Here is an 18,059-nt window from a genome sequence, read left to right on the forward strand (position 1 = left end):
GCTAGCAGAGCCTATTGAAGTGAAATGATCTTTAAGTTAGTCCAGGCGCTCACTCTTGCCTGATTGTAGAGTTCCTTAGTTGTCTCCTCCTGCAATCTCCGAGCCTGTCTTGTGAGGTAGGGCCCCAGCTCATCCTGGTAGGGTACCATACTTTCAACCTCTGTGACTGTGAGAGGAACTGGCTCTAGTTTGGTCAAATACAGCTTTTTGAGATGATTGCTTTGGTTTCTCTTTTTCTCTAATGAATTCTGGTGAGTTGAGTTGACTCTTTAAGAAGAGACATCCCTAGTAAGGGGAGCAGGGACTGTCTCTGACGTGAACTCAGTGGCTGGCTCTTTGATCACCTCCCCCTGGGAGATGCAGCCTTGCCAGGCCACAGAGGAAGATGATGCACTCAGCCTTGATGAAACCTGATAGGCTAGGGTCAGATGAAAGGGGGGGAGGACCTCCCCTATCAGGGGACTAGGGGAGGAGTATAGGGGGAGAGGAGGGAGGGTGGAACTGGGAGGAGACCAGTTAATTAATTGTAATAATTAATTAACTAAATAATTAATTAATAAAGGAAGAGGCAGCCCTCATTGCTTGCTAAAGGATGGTGGGTGCAGGAGGCCTACACTCCCTTGAAAGCTCTAAAGCTCACAAACTCACCTATCTTCTTGCTTTATTCATGGCTGCCCACATCCTTTTTTCTCCCAGGCACAAAAAAAAAAAGAGTACAAAAGACCACTTGGTACCTGTAGTTTCTTCCATTTTATTTGTAGTCGACCGATACACAGAGAACCGTTTTAGTGCAAACCAGTATTCTGCGAGGTAGGGCTTTTCATTAAGATCTAGGAAAAGAGTTTTTAGGGGGAAAGAGTACTCAGCGTGTTCTCTGGGGCAGCTCCTTTCTAACAATGGACCTGGACCCTCCCAGCACTTTAAGTGAACAAAGCTGTTGGGTACTATCTTCTGGCCTTAACCCTGATGGGGCCGTGAGAGGCACAGAGATACCAAGGTGCCAGTGGGGTGAGCTGGCAGGAGGCGGGGCAGGGTTTCACTCTGTGGACATGGTTCATGACTATAAAGGCAAAGTTGTTACATTAGAGGAGTTGGAGCCATATACTACCCATCTGAAAAGCCAGTTAGATCTTTCACTTACAGGAAAATCAAGAAAATAGCTACAAGCAAAGCCAGAACACTAAAGAGTTTAAACAAAGTTTCAAAGGAATATGGGGATTCTTGTACAATTCGAGTTCTGGTGACTTTCAGGGTTCGGTCCCACTGGGTCAAGATGGCCTTTCTGGCTCCTTCCCATTTCCCTGGACCAGTCAGGCGGAAATGGTAAGGTGAGCAGGGGCCGAAGAAGATGCTCAGAGCCAGGCGCGGGTCAGTCAGGAGCATGGACCACAGATTCGGTTTTGCGTTGATAGAGGTCAGGAGGTCATCTATGTATGTTATGTAATCTGTTTGCAGAGCCTTGCAGTAGCACAAGCCAAACCTTTCCAACAGGAAGAATGGGAAGAGAGGAAATAACAGTCACAACAATATAATCTTAAAACAAGTTAATGCAATCTTTGCCCAAAGCAAACATTGCCACAAGGTTGGGAATGGCCTGATGTATAATTCTTCCATTATGCCCGTGGGCATCTAAAAATGGTCTCTTTCTACGTCTTCTGTTGCTTCCTTGAGACAGGGTTTCAGACTGTAGTGCAGGCTAGCCTCTCTCTCACTCATTGCAGTCTTTTTGTCCCAGCCTCCCTCCTGTTGAGATGACAGTCACGAGTCACCACACTTGGCTTCACTCTTTCCTGAAGCTCAGCTGTTTCTTCATTTGTATAAAGTGATGAGCCACAGATGCCCACAGAGTGAGATCCTCCTGCTGCTAATATGAGCCCGTAGAACCACTGGGGAACTTTGGTGAGAAGTAGCTTCTACGTATTATAGTCTTATTTATTGACCTAACATGCTGGAGTCCTCTGATGAGATAAGACCATATTCTAAGCCTTACTGAGGATAAAGAAAAGAAACCATCAGGGCTAGAGAGACGGCTCAGCAGTTAAGAGTTCTCACTGCTCTTGCAGAGGACCCCCGTTTGTTTCCCAGCACACACATGCGCGCTCAGAACTGCCTGTCACTCCAGTTCCAGGGAATCTGGTGCTCTCTTGTGGCCTCTGAAGGCTTCTGCATGCAGGAGATGCAGGCATGTGTGTATACACGTGCCCCACTCTCTGATTTTGGACCTTAACTCTTAGACAAAGCTAGAACAATGCTTCAAATGCGAGACTCTATGAATGAGAAAGGTAAGTTATTAAAATGGAGCAATTTAGAAAAAAAAAAAAAAGAACTTTATTCTTTATCCTAGACTGGCCAGAGTTTCACTATGTATCCCAGCCTGGCCTCAGACTTGCAGCAATCCTCCTGCTCAGTCAAAAATTTGGCTCATTTCTTCATGTGTGTATGCATGTCCATAGGTATGTGGCTGCATTTGTATATGAAGGTACATATGTGCACGTGTGCCCATGTACACAGAGGCGAGAGGAGAACCTGGGGTATTGTTTCCCAGCTCCACCTTTTTTCTTTTCTTTGAAAACAGAGTCTCTCATTGTCCTAGTAAATGCCAAGTAGGCTAGGCTGGCCAGCCAGTGAGCCCTAGGAATCTGCTCTCCCAGTACCGAGAAGACAAGCACGTGCCAGCCCAGGTGGCTTTTTTTGAGTGCATTCGGGGACCGAACTCAGATCTTTATGCTGGAAAGGCAAACACTTCACAAGCTGAGTTATCCCCCTAGCTCGTGTTTTGAAATACTTCCTTTCCCCCTTTAAAGAGAAATCCCCCACAGAACCCTCTAGATTTTTAAGTGAAGATTTGCTTGTCAGACAGTGAAGCAGATCAAATCAGAGGTGCTTTTGCTTCTCAGGAGCCATAGTGGATGATGGCCATGAGTCTCCTCTTTGCTGCCTAGGTCCCTTCCCTTCCCTTAGGCCCTTGAGTGGGTATGAAGAGCGGGGCAGAAGCAGCACCCCCCCCCACTTCCCATGCCGGAAGGCCCAGTGGAAATGTTTAGAGCTTTCAGGGCCATTGCAGGGCTTCTATGTCTACTGCAGGACGTCTCCGTGGTAACGCAACAGCAGCCATTGACAGAGCACAACCAATGAGCATGGCTGCACTGTAACAGAAACCGCAGTCACCCGGTTTCAATGTTTTATTTAACTAACCTAAATTGCAAAATGTTTATCTCCAACCACCATTTGAGAATGGAAATGAAAAACGAGGTCAGTGGGTCTGTCCCACAGGGCAAGGTCGGCTGGCTCGTGCTGTAGAGTAACAAGGCCAGTGGAGACCTGTTGAGTAAGCAGACAGTCCCGGGAAGCATACCTTCTGCATGCTGATTGTGGACAATGTACCTGGCATGTGAGTGTTCCTTGCCCAAACTCCTCCTGATGCTGGATCACTCCAGGAAAAACTAGAATTTAACTCTTTGCCTCCTTATTCCTTATACCGGTCCTTTTAAGCTTTTCTTTATTCTCAGACACCTGTCTTTGCAGTGTAAAGCTCATCTCCACTTTACTCTTTCACCGATTTCAGTATCATCCGTAAAAGATGCCCATCAGATCACTCACCCGCTGTGCTTGTTTTTCTTCCTTTCATCAACTTCTTGCATCATGACACTCGGTGGTGGTAATGTAACCGCACCTAGAAAAGAAACACATGACAGTGCAACCTAACTTTGGCTCTAGGTTTTGACCTATAGATATCGTTGTTTTCTTATTGTTTATCTTTCATCTTTCCGGTTCCCGGCTACTTACGGGTCCTGCTGCAAAAGTGTCAGCGCCTGACCCGACAAGTGGCGTGTTCCTGGCATTAATGTTGCTGTCTGACAAGGTGAACATTTGGCCATCTCACTAGCTACTTAATGGGGCACAACTTCACAGCTGGTTTGATTGAGTGATGTCATTTATTTGACTAACCCTTTAATTTTTATTGAACCAGTTGCTTTAGTCAAAATAATATATCCTTTAAAACCCTGATTTATCATTTGTGCTGTGATGACATAAGTCACTATTCCAGAATAATCTTCTTTTTCCTTCCTTTCTTCCTTCCTTCCTTCTTTTCTTTCTTTCTTCCTTCCTTCCTTTTTTTCTTTAATATAGGGTTTCTATGTGTAGCCTTGGGTGTCCTAGAACTCACTCTGTAGACCAGGCTGGCCTCACACTCACAGAGATTTGCCTGCCTCTGCCTCCCTAGTGCTGGAATTAAAGGCATGCGCCACCACTGCCTGGCTGCCAGAATAATTCTGATTGAATAAATTCCATTTTCAATTTCCAGTCTTAAGCTTCCCATGACAAACGGCAGCTTAATAAATGCGCCCAGGTATTCTTCACACAGTTACCTTTCAAGACCTGAACAACCCATCGGGCTTGTGTGTCGCCTGTGGGTAACATGGAGCCCAGGGGTTTGATGAGGCCAATCACAGCCAGAGTTGGTTTTGGCAGATGCGCAGGGAAGATGTACTTGTATAGTGATGCCTGGCCATCCTCAACTTTGACAATAGATTCATCGAGGAAGGGGAAAGCGAAGGTGTATCCAGTGGCAAAAACGATGACATCAATAGGCTCTTCCTTTGGGCTGCTGTTGAATATGACAGAGTTTTCCTTCACCTCCTTAATGCTTGGCTTGATAAACACTTTCCCAGTGATGATGCGGCCTGGGAGCTCATCATTTAGGACAGGTTCTCTCAGCTGAATCCTAAACAAAGACATGAGCAGAAGATATCTGCAGGTCAACACTGGAGCCAGTGCCGTCTTTTCTCTTGGCCGGACCAGAGCTGCCAATCTTTGAAGGGGATGAAGCTATCCAAGGCCACTGTTGTCCGTCTAGAGACAGCAGAGTGCTGAAGGAAACTGGGAAGTTCATATCTGGCATAGTTCTCCCTTCTCTCAGGGAATAACTGTGTTAGTAAATCACCATTGTGTTTCAAAGGAACACTAACAACATTATCTTTTTCTGGTATACCTTTTTTATTTTCAGCAGAGAAAAACTCTTTGCTGATGTGTGTATGAAAAAAATCAGTTTTGTTCCTTTAGAGAACTCTAATACAGCTGTCTAAACTTAATGAATGATGAACTGACTTTTACATCTTGCCAATGAGATAAGCTGTAGGTTTTAACTAAATATTAGACTGAAATCAAGATGAATCAAGACTGAAATCACAAAGGCAAGAAGGCACTTGTATTATAATATAATATAATATAATATAATATAATATAATATAATATAATATAATAATATAATATTTACCTTAAAGAGTTGTTGGCAAGGTGGCATACAGAAACCTGCCTCCTGAGCACTTGATAGTTAGCTCCTATTAGGGAGTAAGCTTGGATGAAGTCCCTTTGATGTTCAACCTTCTCACTTCTATTGTCTTGTTTGCATGTGCTATTGGAAAGGCTAAGACTACCTTTTCTAATACCCTTGGTTATATAGATCACATTTACCTGTCTTCTGGAGCCACACCGTAATTCACATGGTTGAACCAGCTGTTCATCTTATTTGATATCAACCAACTCACAATGGGCGTTGGGAGAGAGTTTCTGAACATGTTCTGAAACCGTGTCATGAATACCATGTCCCACGGGTACCCCGAATCAAAGACTCTGCTGATCACCCATGCCCCTCCGGTGGTGCTCAGGAACACCTGGAATCAAGCAAAGAGTTTCAGGAAGTGAACACTGATAATGTGTCCGCCATTGTCAAAGTATACGGATGACAAGATAGTCTTGATTCTTCTAATAGTTTGAACATAGGGAGTATTAAAACACCACAGGATGTATTCTTGAATACTCATTGTTTGTCTCATGAGCTGCTACTCTAGCAGCTTACGGGGAGCTTCAAGCCTCACGTGAGAAGGCAACAGATGGTTGGTTGTAATTCTATGTACTCACTGTAGGTGTAGGCAACAAGAACAGGGCGTGGTGGGAGCTGGGAGTTGTCTACGAAGGTAATATCAATACAGGTACTAGTTTGACTGGCAGTACAATTCATTAACTTAGTGATTTGGGTTGTTCCTTCTTTCCAGCTGTCTTTTTCTCTCAGCCCTATTGGCTGTTCAGCCATTTCCATTTACCAGCTGGCTGATTAAGCTAAGGCAGTAGTGTTTTTTTTTTTTTTTTTCCAATGCAGTTTATTCAGGAACCTTGAACAATCATCGGACCCTGGGTAAAGCCAGCCCACTTTAAATAGCCTCTCATCTGAAGGAATGGGCAGGCATGGGTGCGTTAGCAGGCCTTCTGGTGTTGGTCACCTTGGTTTGCCTGTGGTATATATGCAAGATTAGCGTCTCACAACAGCGTAATGCAGCCATGACCATTCAGGTCTTTACAGCCATTGAAGCAGGACAGTCTCCCCAAGCATGGTTGGATACCATAAAAAGCCAAAATGTTACGCTCAGGATGCGAGGCTAAGCATGGCAGTAGTGTTTTGATACCTACACAGTGAGTAATTTTCAGGATAGCTGGTCAGCAAACAAAACATTTGGCTACCCAATTTGCTAGTCTGCTAATACAAACTGACTGAACAGATTGTTTTTTTCACCTACCCGAGTGGGGCATGAAGGCCACAGCCAGTGTCGTTATTTTTGTGTAACTTTATAACATCATGGACCAGTGGACACAGCACTGGAAAGTTGGAAGTTGGTAAGGGGTTCTGATGTGAGCTATTTGCACTGCTGTGGCCTCTGCGTCATGATGCAGAATGGTAGACACTAATTCTGCTTTAAACCAAGGGGGGGGGGGTCATTATGAACTCAGAGATGACAAGATAAATGTTAAAGCATGTTTTTTTTTTTTTGTTTGTTTATTTGTTTGGTTTTGGTTATAGGATTTTTTAGATAGAGAAAGAGAAACAATATTACCACACTTGGGAATTATAGTGGTTGGGACCCTTCTAAATTTTATTTCAGGAGTTCCTTTCTTTTTATTCAGGGAGGCAATGTCACCAAACTGCTAAGTCTCTTCAAATCAATTAACCAATGTTTTAGTGAATGAACCATTCAACAATTCCTTTTTCTAAAATAACAGAAGAGGACCTCAAAGTTACACACCCTCAATTCTCTTTCTTCCTATTTCCCCCAATTAATAAATAAATAAATAAATAAATTAACTTTATATTGATTTTTTTCCCCACTTATTTATCTGGGGTCTGTTTCTTCTAGTCTCATGTTCCATGCGAGTGGATCCTGATTTTGTGAGGTTGGGCCTGGTACAGAGTTTGGCACATGCTGAGTAGGGAAAGGTCACTTTGTATCAAATGTACATGTATTTTACAATATAAGAGAAAGGTCATTGCAGAAGGATGAGGTGGTGCCGCAGAGAGGAATTAAAGACAAGGAATTGGAAAGGCCAAAAGCAGCGCTCAGTGAGAATGCAGGTGGCAGGTCAGAACCAGAGGATGGCGTGCTCTAGGATGCACGGCTATGCATCTACAATTCTTTTTTTTTTTAATTTTATTTTATGGTTTTTCTTTTTTTGTAAATATTAGTTTTGTAAATTTGTAAATTTTAATTTGTAAATATTAACTTTGTATCCCAGCTGTAGCCCGCTCCCTCATTCCCTCCCAACCCCACCCTACCTCCCTCATCTCCTTCCTGAATCTTTCCAAGTCCACTGATAGGGGAGGTCCTCCTCCCCTTCCATCTGACTCTAGCTTGTCAGGTTTCTTCAGGACTGGGTGCATTGTCCTCCTCTGTGGCCTAGCGGGGGGGGGGGGGTGTCAAAGAGCCAGCCATTGAGTTAATGTCAGAAATAGTCCCTGTTCCCCTTACTAAGGAACCCACTTGGATACTGAGCTACCATGGGCTACATCTGAGCCGGGGTTCTAGGTTATATTCCTACATGGACCTTGGTTGCTCTACCTAGAAGTGTATCAAAGCAGATGCTGAGACTCATAACCAAACCTTGGGCAGAGTGCAGGGAATCATACGAAAGAAGGGGGAGATAGTATGACCTGGAGAGAACAGGAGCTCCACAAGGACCAAATATATCTGGGCACAGGGGTCTTTTATGAGATTGCATCTACAATTCTTTCAACCAAGGGGAGTCACTACGTTTTCACACTGAGGATGCCATGTGAAAGCATGTTGGTTAGTTTTTATTGTCAACTTGACACGACCCTAGGCACCTGGGAAGATGGAAACTCAACTGCAGCATGGCCTCAGCCAGCTTGGCCTGTGGCCATGTCTGTGAGAGACCGTCTTCATTAAAGATTGATGTGAGAGGTCCCAGCCCATTGCGGGTAGAGGAGCAGCACCCCTGGGTGGACAGCTGGGCCTGCGTTTTGTAAGAAAGCTAACTGAGCAGAGCTGAGCATGAGCCAGAGAGAGAGACTGTAAGCAGCCTTCCTCTGTGGTTCCTTTAGTGACTTCCTTCACTGGTGGACTGTGACCTGGAAGCATAAGCCAAATAAACGGTTTCCTCCCCTGAACTGCTTTTCATCGTGTGTTTATCACAGCATCAGAAAGCAAAGCAGCGCTGTGGCTATTCAGAAGGTTTGTTTGTTGGTGGCTTGGAGTTTGCATGTTTTGTTAAGAGTGGGAGAGCGGACTGTGAATGGGGCTGTCAGGATGTAGGGCGGTTTCGGAACTCATGGACTCTGAGTCACTGAAGCCTGGGTTTGAGGACTGGCCCTAACACCAGGTAGTCCCTCGACTTTTGGCTCTCTGCTTTTCTCATTCCTGCTTTACTGCTCTGTAATGAGTGGTGTGAGCAGTGTTTATCTCAGCGGCTTGTTTTGGTGATTGAAGTGATGGATCAAGGAGCATCTAGAACAGCATTTGGCAATGAGTGACCCAGATAAATATTAACTGTTTCTACAGTTCTGTTAGGAGAAGCAGTCTCCTCATGAGGTGGCGGTGACCTGGGAGGGCAGAAACTAAAGAAAGAGAAGGGTAGACGAGAGACGTTAGCAAGGAGGAGTTGCCAGGTTGAGAGACCCATGGGATTGAGTGAAGAAAACATGTGTCTTGTAGCTCTGGTTGGGTGATAAGAAAAGTGACAAAATTAAATGCTAGAGAAGTTAATTTTGAGGAAAGGTGACAACTGAAATTCATAGTGAAGTGTGTGACACTCAGCTAAAACACTTAGCTGGGCATAAATGGTTCATGCCTATAGTTGAAGCACTGGAGTGACAAGAAGAATAGAAGTTCAAGGTCTTCATCAGCTGGACAGCATGTTCCAGGCCAGCCTGAACATCACGAGACCTTGTCTCATCATGAGACAAGCCCAGAAGTCCTCCAAAATTCTGCTGTTGGCTGGAGCTGAGGGCGTAAAGCTGTAACTCCAGCACTCAGGAGGCAGAAGCAGGGGGATTACTATAATTTCAAGGCCAGCCTTACCTACCTATTGAGTTTTTGGCCAGTGAGGGTGACATGGTGAGACCCTGTCTCAAAACAAAACAGAACAGAACAAAACAAAACAAAACAAAACAACAAAAATGAACCTGTTTTCTGTTGGGCATTTTTAGTCTTTTGACATTTATCCTAATGACAAACACTGTTTGGCTGTGATACACATGTGAAGATGAAAACTTTGGTAAGGAACACCGAGAGTGGTACCTTTTTTGCTAAGTGGCTGGCCTCCACGGCAATATCCGTGCCAGAATTTCCCATTCCAACCACAAGGACTCGCTTATCCTTAAATACATCCGGATGCTTATACTGTCGGCTGTGGAAGTACTGCCCTTTAAAAGTTTGTATACCTACAGAGGAAAAAACAAAGACCCACAGAGAGAACTTATAAAATCGGAGAGTGAGGCATAAATATTTTTCACCTGATAGCACCTTGAAAGACAATTGTGGCTTCTTTTGTCAATACTAGCATGCTCTTGTTTGAGATAAACTTAAAATAGGAACATGCGACTTTACAAAATGTTATCTGGCAATTATTTCCTTAATCACTTTATGTAATTACGAACAAAGCAGGCTAATTATCTCATTAGACAGATGTCTCATTTAACTTACTGAAAGATTAACTACTAAGCTACTGTGACATAAGACACACTGCACAAAAGTGTGCAGAGTTATTGCCACGTCAAGGTCGATGGATGCCAATGGGAAGGCAATGTCCTGCAGCCTTTTGTAAACAGGGGCAAGAGCAGAGAAGTGAATCACCAATGACCTTCTGGGGGACCCTGGCTATGGGCCAAGCATTGTGCCAGCTGATATCGGGGAATGAGAGGGAACCTCAACTGAAGAACTGCCTTAGTCAGATTGTCCTGTGGTCCCCACTCACAAAGGTTCCTAGAAAAGGAATATGCTAGTTGACAGTCCACAGCTCAGGCTCAGTTTGCTGAGTCAGAGTTGGCTCGTAGAAGAAAGGGTTGTGTGTGTGTGACGTCAGGATCACATCTCCTGGCCTCACTAGATATCAAAGGCTGCTGGTGCCAAATCTGATTGAGACATCAAATGCAGAGAGAAAGCTTTCAAAAAAGCCTCCCAAGGCTGTGTTACACAATCAGAAGTAGTGTGTGCCCAACAGAGACCCTGGCCTTTGTAGAACAATGATAAGACATCTAGGTTCTCAGTGCAAGTACTTCCTGTCATTGCAGGAAGTGGGGGTCTTAAGACCAGGTGGCTCTTTAGTTCACATTGAATCTTTCAAACTCTAGCATGAATCCTGGTCAAAACTTTACCACAATTAAGATCGTTTGCTATTTGGTGCAGATTTTTACCAAGTTCAAGAATTAACTCAGTTCAGGAACTCCATATAGTTCAGAGACCTTTCAAGAAAGGACAGCTGGAAAAGCCCAAAATGGACCATAGAGTTGTGTCTAGGTCCATAAATTACCCTAGAATATCTCTGACTCAGGCTGTTTGGGTTATAATTGGATGAAAATGAGGGTCCATGTAAATCTCCTACAGAGCCCTACCTTCCCTTTTGACCTCACAAGAGGGCAGAGCAAGAATCTGCAGTAGATGAATATGGCTGTTACTAAATGCCAGAATGTATGGAACTAAAGAAATAAAACTAGTTATTTGGGGTAAATGGCATATTCAATCTAATTTTTGATAATCATTATTATTATTATTACTTTTACAAAGACTCTTGGGAGCTCCCCCTTTGGGATTGCTTTTAAAACCTGTGATAAATATTTTGTGTGTCTTCACTAAATTTAAATTTTTGTCATGCTTCACAGCTACCCCCCAAAGCAGGGAGGAGATGGCAGAGCTGGGAGGTCCCTATTTAAAGTCAGAATCAGAGCCTCTTTGCAACTACGGAGCCAGGGATTTTCAATTCAGTGCCTGGTGAGAATGATATTAAGGGCTGTAGGCTTCACTTAGCCCTCTTCACTTGATTTGTGATACGTGCATTTAGCTAAAGCAATCTGCATTTCTCAATTTTCTGGCAACTCCCCACCGCCAGAGGTTAAGAAAGGTGAGGGGAGTCAGCTAAAGGCTGCTAGCTGGTAAGCCATGTGGCTTAGTTCATGCTTTTCAGATTGACAGCTCATCCACTTCAAACCAAGCATGGTAGCTTGGGCACCTTCATAGTCCATTCTATCGTAACCTGGCATGGCTTCTGATATGGCTCTCAGGACAGATCTGGGACCACGTGCGTCTCTGAGTTTTGAGTACTGCTATTACTCTGGGTCTTATATAAACTGCGGTTCCTCCACCAAACTCCATTCACTCCTTCAATGTGGGTTACATACTGTATTCACCTCTGGGTTATCAGCACCTGGTGTGATACACTGTGGGTGCTGAACATACACATTTTTTTTTTCTGTACTACAAAGCCTTATGGGTTCTCAGGGATGATTCTGTACTAGGAATTTCTTTAGAGAGATTTGAGTGACTGGATGGCTTTTTAAGGGTTATGTCTGTAGGCAAGAACTCAAAGTGTTCTGTCTTCTAGAGGGCTGCTGAGAGCCCATTACTAAATGTGTTCAAGTAGAAATGTGGAGATCTTTGCTTGTTTTAGTGTGTGTGTGTGTACACTTAGGTGACATCACATGTGTATAGAGGTCAGAGGACAACTTGTATATTGGTTTCCTCTATCTGGGACCTAGAGATTGAACTGAAAACATCAGGCTCCGCAGAAAGAACCTTTTCCTGCTGAACTATCTCGTTGGCCCAGGCTTGGATTGCTTAGTTAAAACTTCCTGCTCTGGGAAGAGGTCTACCTTGCTTCTTTTCAATTTAGTGATTCTGTTGTAGGGCAGTTTTCAAATATGCTTATCCTAGGCTGAGTGAGCTCTGGGGCAAATCCAGGCCCACTGGGAGTAGATGAGCTTAGTGTAAGATGGATCTTGGGATCACTTTAGGTCATGTTTAAGTGATCTACAGAAGAATTTCCTAGTCCTAACTCTTGAAAGCTAACTGTAGGTGAAATAAACAGTCAAGCCATCTAATTTTCTATTTTCCAGAGTTGATATAGAACTGACATTTGGTGTAGAGTAACATGAATTAGGGTTGCAAAAGCCGGATGAGGGAACTGAGACCTGATACTCTCTTATCTTGTATCCTAGGATTCATTTCCCTTTCGACTGTTGCCCCAGTGCCAGGGAGCTCTCGTTTGCCCATGCTGAGGGAGGCAAGCAAGCAAGCAAGCAAGTGAGCGAACAAGCAAGCACAAATCAAATCAAGTTTCTCACTCCATTATTCCAACACTGCCCTCTGTGTCCTTTAAACACAAATCTTGGCAAAGAACTGGTGTAAGCACCCCTCATTTCTGAAGGCTAAGTACCACCTGCTGCTCATGGAGGGACAGTGAACCTCCATGAAGCGTAAACCTGCTCAGCCATTATTCTCATCTGCATTCGTAATTTGCTTGAAAGCCAGAAACTAACTGGGTAAGAAAAGTTCTGCTTGGAAAAAAAAAGATGGTTACATCACAGTTTTAACTATTTAATGGACAATCTATAAGAATTCATCTTGGGACCAATTTATCTTGGTATCAGGATGGGTCTCTTGAGATAATTCAAAGTAATCTGTAGAAAATTCTGTACCTGGAAAGGAATCCAGGGGCAAGTGAGGGTTAGTTAGAAAACCAGTGCAGACCATGACGGCATCAAAGATGGCTGAGCTCTGCGTCTGTTCTTGTCCACGGGCAGTGACCACTTCCCACTGTCCGGAGACAGCAAAATCTGGGCATTTGCTTATACTGCACACTTTGGTCTGAAAAGAATCACAGACATAATTAGCAGCCATCAAATTCGTTTTAAGAGCTTGCTGGCTGATACACTAGTGGACATTTCAAAAGCTCCTTGTCAGAGAGACCAAGCATACTTAATGAGCAGAACCCTAGAAACCTAGTCAGGCTACCAAATCAAAGACGATGTATTGGATAGGAGGCTTTTGAGTTTGGAAAAGTAAAAACCAAAGACTGTAAATTATTTGCTCGAATTCTTACTGGAAATGATAGAACTTTGGGTGTTCAAATAATCAAGGTTCAAATAATCTATTTTTTTTGCTTTATTGAATACGTATGCAAATGAGCGTGAGGTTTTGATTTGTTGATTGAGTGCTGGGAATCAAATCTAGGTCTTCATATGTAGCATGCTGGGTGAGCACTCTACCTCTAATCTCAAATGTTTATAAAGAAAAATAATACAGGTCAAAACTTAAGCATAAAAGATTGCTCATTAATCAAGAGGCATTTCTTAAGTCCTTTCCACTGGCCTTTACTGTGTGGTTTAGAATATGCCAAATGCCTCTTGGGCATCTATAGTTGTATTAGCAGTTCTGTTTTTGCAAAGGCCTCCACTCTTACCAGCTCAATAGTTCATTTACAGAGCCCATGACTATGCTACAGAGAGTTAATAGTAGACAAGAAAAAGAAAACGTCCTCCTTGCTAATTGATGTTCATATCTTACATTGAAATGAATGCATCGTAGAAGGTTGAACTTGTTTGCATACAGTTTGAGATATTCCAGGAATAAAGAATTTGGCACAAAGTTTGGGTAATCTTCTGGAAAAGGAAAATCTGGGTAACAGGACATCTCCTTGCTGCTGTTAGAAACCACAGACTTGTAAAGACTGGCTCTTCCTTCTTCAACATCTTCCTGTAAAAACAGTGCATACTCATGAACATGCATGCATATGTGCACACACACACACACACACACACACACACACACACACTCACTCACAATGGATATTAACAATTTTGAAATCTCAAACTCTGGTTGAATTTAAGGTAATCAAGGTAATATATACTACCCATCACTTTCAAAACAGGATTTGTATTTGGGAAATAATGAACACTGGACCCCAGTATAAACTGCTTGACCACAATCACTATTTCAGTCAAGGCACCGTGCCAAATAAATTTCGATTGAACTCATATTCATGTAGTATCACAGCAAAGTATAGAAACAATAGGCAAAATCCTGGACACAGGCTTGGATGAAGAATAGTTTCTAGGTACTTTGACTGCCTACAACAAGACCAGAATGATAATAGCAATAGATCCACTAATGCATGTAGAGGATGTTTAATCCAGCAACATGACTGCTCTGGTAAGGGATTATATCCAAAGATCTTCTAGGTCTATGTGATCTAGCTGGAATGCATGTACACTCTGGATTACAGTATGATCTGGCTGGAACACAGACACACCCTTAGCATATGCCTTTAATCCTAAACAGTGAAGGTAAGGTTAGTTTATAGAAGGAAGCAGCTGTGTTTGAAAGTGACATCTAATTGAGGGTCAGACAAAGTGATGAATCAGAGAAAGATTTGACAGAATGAGTCAAAAGTATGCTCAGCTCTCATGAGAACAGGACAGGAAAGACATAATACTTAAGAGCAGTTCAGGGACTTTGGAATCCTTTTTCCTAACTGGGTTGCCTTGTCTAGCCACAATAGAAGAGGCCATGCTCCTAGTCCTACTGAAACTTGATATGCCAAGGTGGGTTGATATCCATGGGAGGTCTTCCCTTTTCTGAGGAGAAAGGGAGGACTGGAGGATCAGGGAAAGATGAGAGGAAAGGACTGGGAGGAGAGGGCAAGCTGTGATGCCATTGGGGTCTAAGTAAATAAATAAATTATTTTAAAAAAATCATACATGAAAGAAAGAAATGAAAGAAAGAAAGGGACCTGTGCAGGGAAAGAGAGGAGAATTTTTTATGAAGGGCTTTTTACTGAGACAGTTTTACAGAAACAGGTTACAGAGAGAACAAGCTAGACACAGATGAAGACAGAATATGCTTGAGAATGAGAAGGAGCCAGAAGATTAAAACATACTGCCAGAATTAGTTTGAGGCCAGGCAGAGCAATTTAGTCAGAAGCCAAGAGAAGGCAGTTTGAATCAGTCAGCTTGGAGTGGAGTTTGGGCCAGAACAGCTGAGTTGAACTAGCCAGTGAGAGTTCAGAAAGAGCTAGAGAGGCTTGGGAATGGCCCTCATCTCATCCCCTTATCTGAGAAAATAAAAACAACATTTATAAATGCAATAGGGAGAAATCTCAAAGTGTCCTATCTCAGACAAAAAACTACAGGTAACTGATGACTTCTGAGAGAGGGAAAATCAGCCTCTCCCAGAGACAAGATCTTTAATTGGTTATTCAATACAAAGTGGTAAGCCACACTAAATGGACTCATCAGGTTGTATTTATATAGTTATATACATCTAACGATAATAAAAAAGGCTATCAATTTGAGAGGTAGTAAGGGAGGATATAGGAAGGGTTGGAGAAAGGGTAGAAAGGGGGAGTGAGGTAATTATACTTTACAAATATAATACCATTTGCTTCACTTTGGATAGCTGTTTTTAACAGAATACTTTGATAAGGCTCCAAAATCTTCTATTTTGATCAACATAAGTTTGTGACCTTTGTTTTTCTACCTCGAGTGCTATTAAACAACACTTGGAAATAGTCTTATTTACTTTATCATCATGCATTTAGAGAGATCCTTGATGCTGAAGGTGAGAATGTGCACTAAATATAAAGTTGTTTTGATTTACTCCAAACAGTAATGAGCTTTCCTCTGAGCTATAGGAGTAAGAACAGCAGCTGCAAAGAGCTAAAGTCCTGATGAGTGCAAACAAGATACTCAGAGAAGAAGCTGCACTGTCAGCAGAAAAACAATTGGAAACATTTGGGGGATCAAGTTGTGTAGAGTCCAAATTCTCTTATGTTTCTCTTGAACTTCAGAACTACATTATTGCTAATACAGACAATTTTCAGTAAAGATAAATCACACCAACACCTAAAGAGAGAGAGAGAGAACAAGAGTGAGAGAGAACAAAAGAGCGAGAGTGAGAGTGAGAATGTGAGTGAGCGAGAGTGAAAGTGAGAGTGAGAGAGAGAGAGAGAGAGAGAATGAGAACCAGTCATGCTCTTTAAGGAGGAAAGATAGCATACTTTGTGAGAATTTTCATAAAAATGGTCCCCAAGGTCACAACGTTATAATAGCATGTTTACACATCAGGGAGTAATAAGAACCACCAGAACTAAATGAGCCAAGCTGTCCTGTATTTCATGAACTCTTATTGCAAGTGATCAAACAAACAAACAAAAAATACTAGAAGGGCGGAGAACAGAGAAGCCCTCTATTTTGCAAAACTTAGAAAATGCTTGTAAAGGCAGAAAGAGAAGCTTCCAGGAAACACTGAAGCTTGTTGTGAAATAATGTGTCACAGATGTTAGCTATAGAGAGAAAGCTTATCCCTGAGGGTAGAATCCAAGGCTAACTCTGCTCCCTTCTCTCTTTTCCTCCTGTGGATTTCTTCTGAATAAACATCAGGCTTGAGTATTGAACACATGTGTAGCGAGCGTGGGTCCGTGATGCCTCTTAATGCTATATATGGATCCAGAATTTACCTCAGTGATTTCTCACTCTGTCCTGATGATTCCTAGACCCTCTGGACATGTCTCCATGCAACCCCAACCCCTAGAAGTGTCTACGACTCTGGCATGCCTCTGCAGGTTGCTCTGACGTTTATTGTGGGAGTACTTGTCTGCTGAGAATTGATGGTCATTTAGGGGAACATTATAGTCCTCATGAAGTAGACATAAAAAACAAAAGAAAAGAATGAAAGGGGTTAACAGAGAGGGGCTTTGTGGAAAGGACAAAAGAAGAGAACGAATGGAAGGGTTTGGGGTCCTCCAGGTTTTGTAGCACCCAGAGGCACCTGGTGGGATCATGCACAACTGAGGGTTTACCTGACCTTTGAACTCTGAAACAGAGTAGAACTGCATGGCCTGTCTCTACAGCACAGGGGAAGACTGCCTAGGTTCGCATCTGAGGGCTTTGTTTTTATTGGACGACTTTCGGAATTTTTTTAACTCCTCTTAGTCTCAGTTTTCCCATGTGTATGGAGGGACACGGGTATGCATCTCAGGGCTAAATGAAAATGGTAGTGGCAAGGGGTCCGGAGCAACTCTGCTCAGCTTCGTGTTAACGTTAACTATTAGCTGTGATATGAGGAGACACTTCAGGAGAACTGCTGACTACAGAAGAGCTGTGGGTCAAAGGTCTCTTCTATCTTGTTTTGAGAAAGAACTTAAGGTCAGGTGGACAAGGAGAGGGGAGGATCTGGAAGGACTTTGAGGGGGAGAAGAATATGACCAAAATATATTTAAATCTAAAAATTATTTCAAATAGCAAAAATACAATTAAAAAGCAAAACAGTGAGTCATGGAATTAAACAGAGAATTTACCAAAGGTGAAAATACAAATATCCGAGAAACATTTTTAAAAATGGTCACCATTCTTAGGCATTAGGGAGATTGGAAACTAATACAGCTTTGAGATTTCATCTTACTTCACTCAAAATGGCTAAGATTGGTGGTGAACACCTTTACTCCCAGCATGTGGGTGGCGAAGGGAGTAGGGAAGTGGGGATGCAGAGGCAGGTGGATCTCTGTGAGTTCGAGGTCAGCCTGGTCCATAAAGTGAGTCCAGGACAGACAGGGCTCTGATAAACAGAGAAACTTTGTTCTTGAAAAACCAAAAACAAACAAAAGACTAATGACAAAACATATAGGCATGTATGTTAGGAAAAGAGGAACACTTACTGATTTTTGATGGCAAGGCAAACTGGTGCAGAAACTATGAAAGTCAGCATGGAGGTTTCTTACAA

General features: G+C 42.8%; 1 protein-coding gene across 2 annotated transcripts in view; it reads right to left on the bottom strand.

The window, feature by feature from the left end:
• Positions 1 to 731: 731 nt before the first annotated feature.
• The window catches only part of Fmo1 (flavin containing dimethylaniline monoxygenase 1), a 30,094-nt gene continuing 12,766 nt past the window's right edge, over positions 732 to 18,059 (bottom strand). For both annotated transcript variants that reach the window (XM_021659415.2, XM_021659416.2), the window contains exons 3-9: positions 13,848 to 14,036; positions 12,980 to 13,148; positions 9,588 to 9,730; positions 5,476 to 5,675; positions 4,371 to 4,726; positions 3,601 to 3,673; positions 732 to 1,480 (exon numbers count right to left, since the gene is read on the bottom strand). In XM_021659415.2, coding sequence (XP_021515090.1) covers positions 1,138 to 1,480; positions 3,601 to 3,673; positions 4,371 to 4,726; positions 5,476 to 5,675; positions 9,588 to 9,730; positions 12,980 to 13,148; positions 13,848 to 14,036 — 1,473 coding nt within the window. In that variant the 3' untranslated portion in view covers positions 732 to 1,137. The remainder of the gene's footprint in view (positions 1,481 to 3,600; positions 3,674 to 4,370; positions 4,727 to 5,475; positions 5,676 to 9,587; positions 9,731 to 12,979; positions 13,149 to 13,847; positions 14,037 to 18,059) is intronic.

The sequence above is a fragment of the Meriones unguiculatus genome, chromosome 11, assembly GCF_030254825.1.
Source record: "Meriones unguiculatus strain TT.TT164.6M chromosome 11, Bangor_MerUng_6.1, whole genome shotgun sequence".
NCBI classification, from domain to species: domain Eukaryota; kingdom Metazoa; phylum Chordata; class Mammalia; order Rodentia; family Muridae; genus Meriones; species Meriones unguiculatus.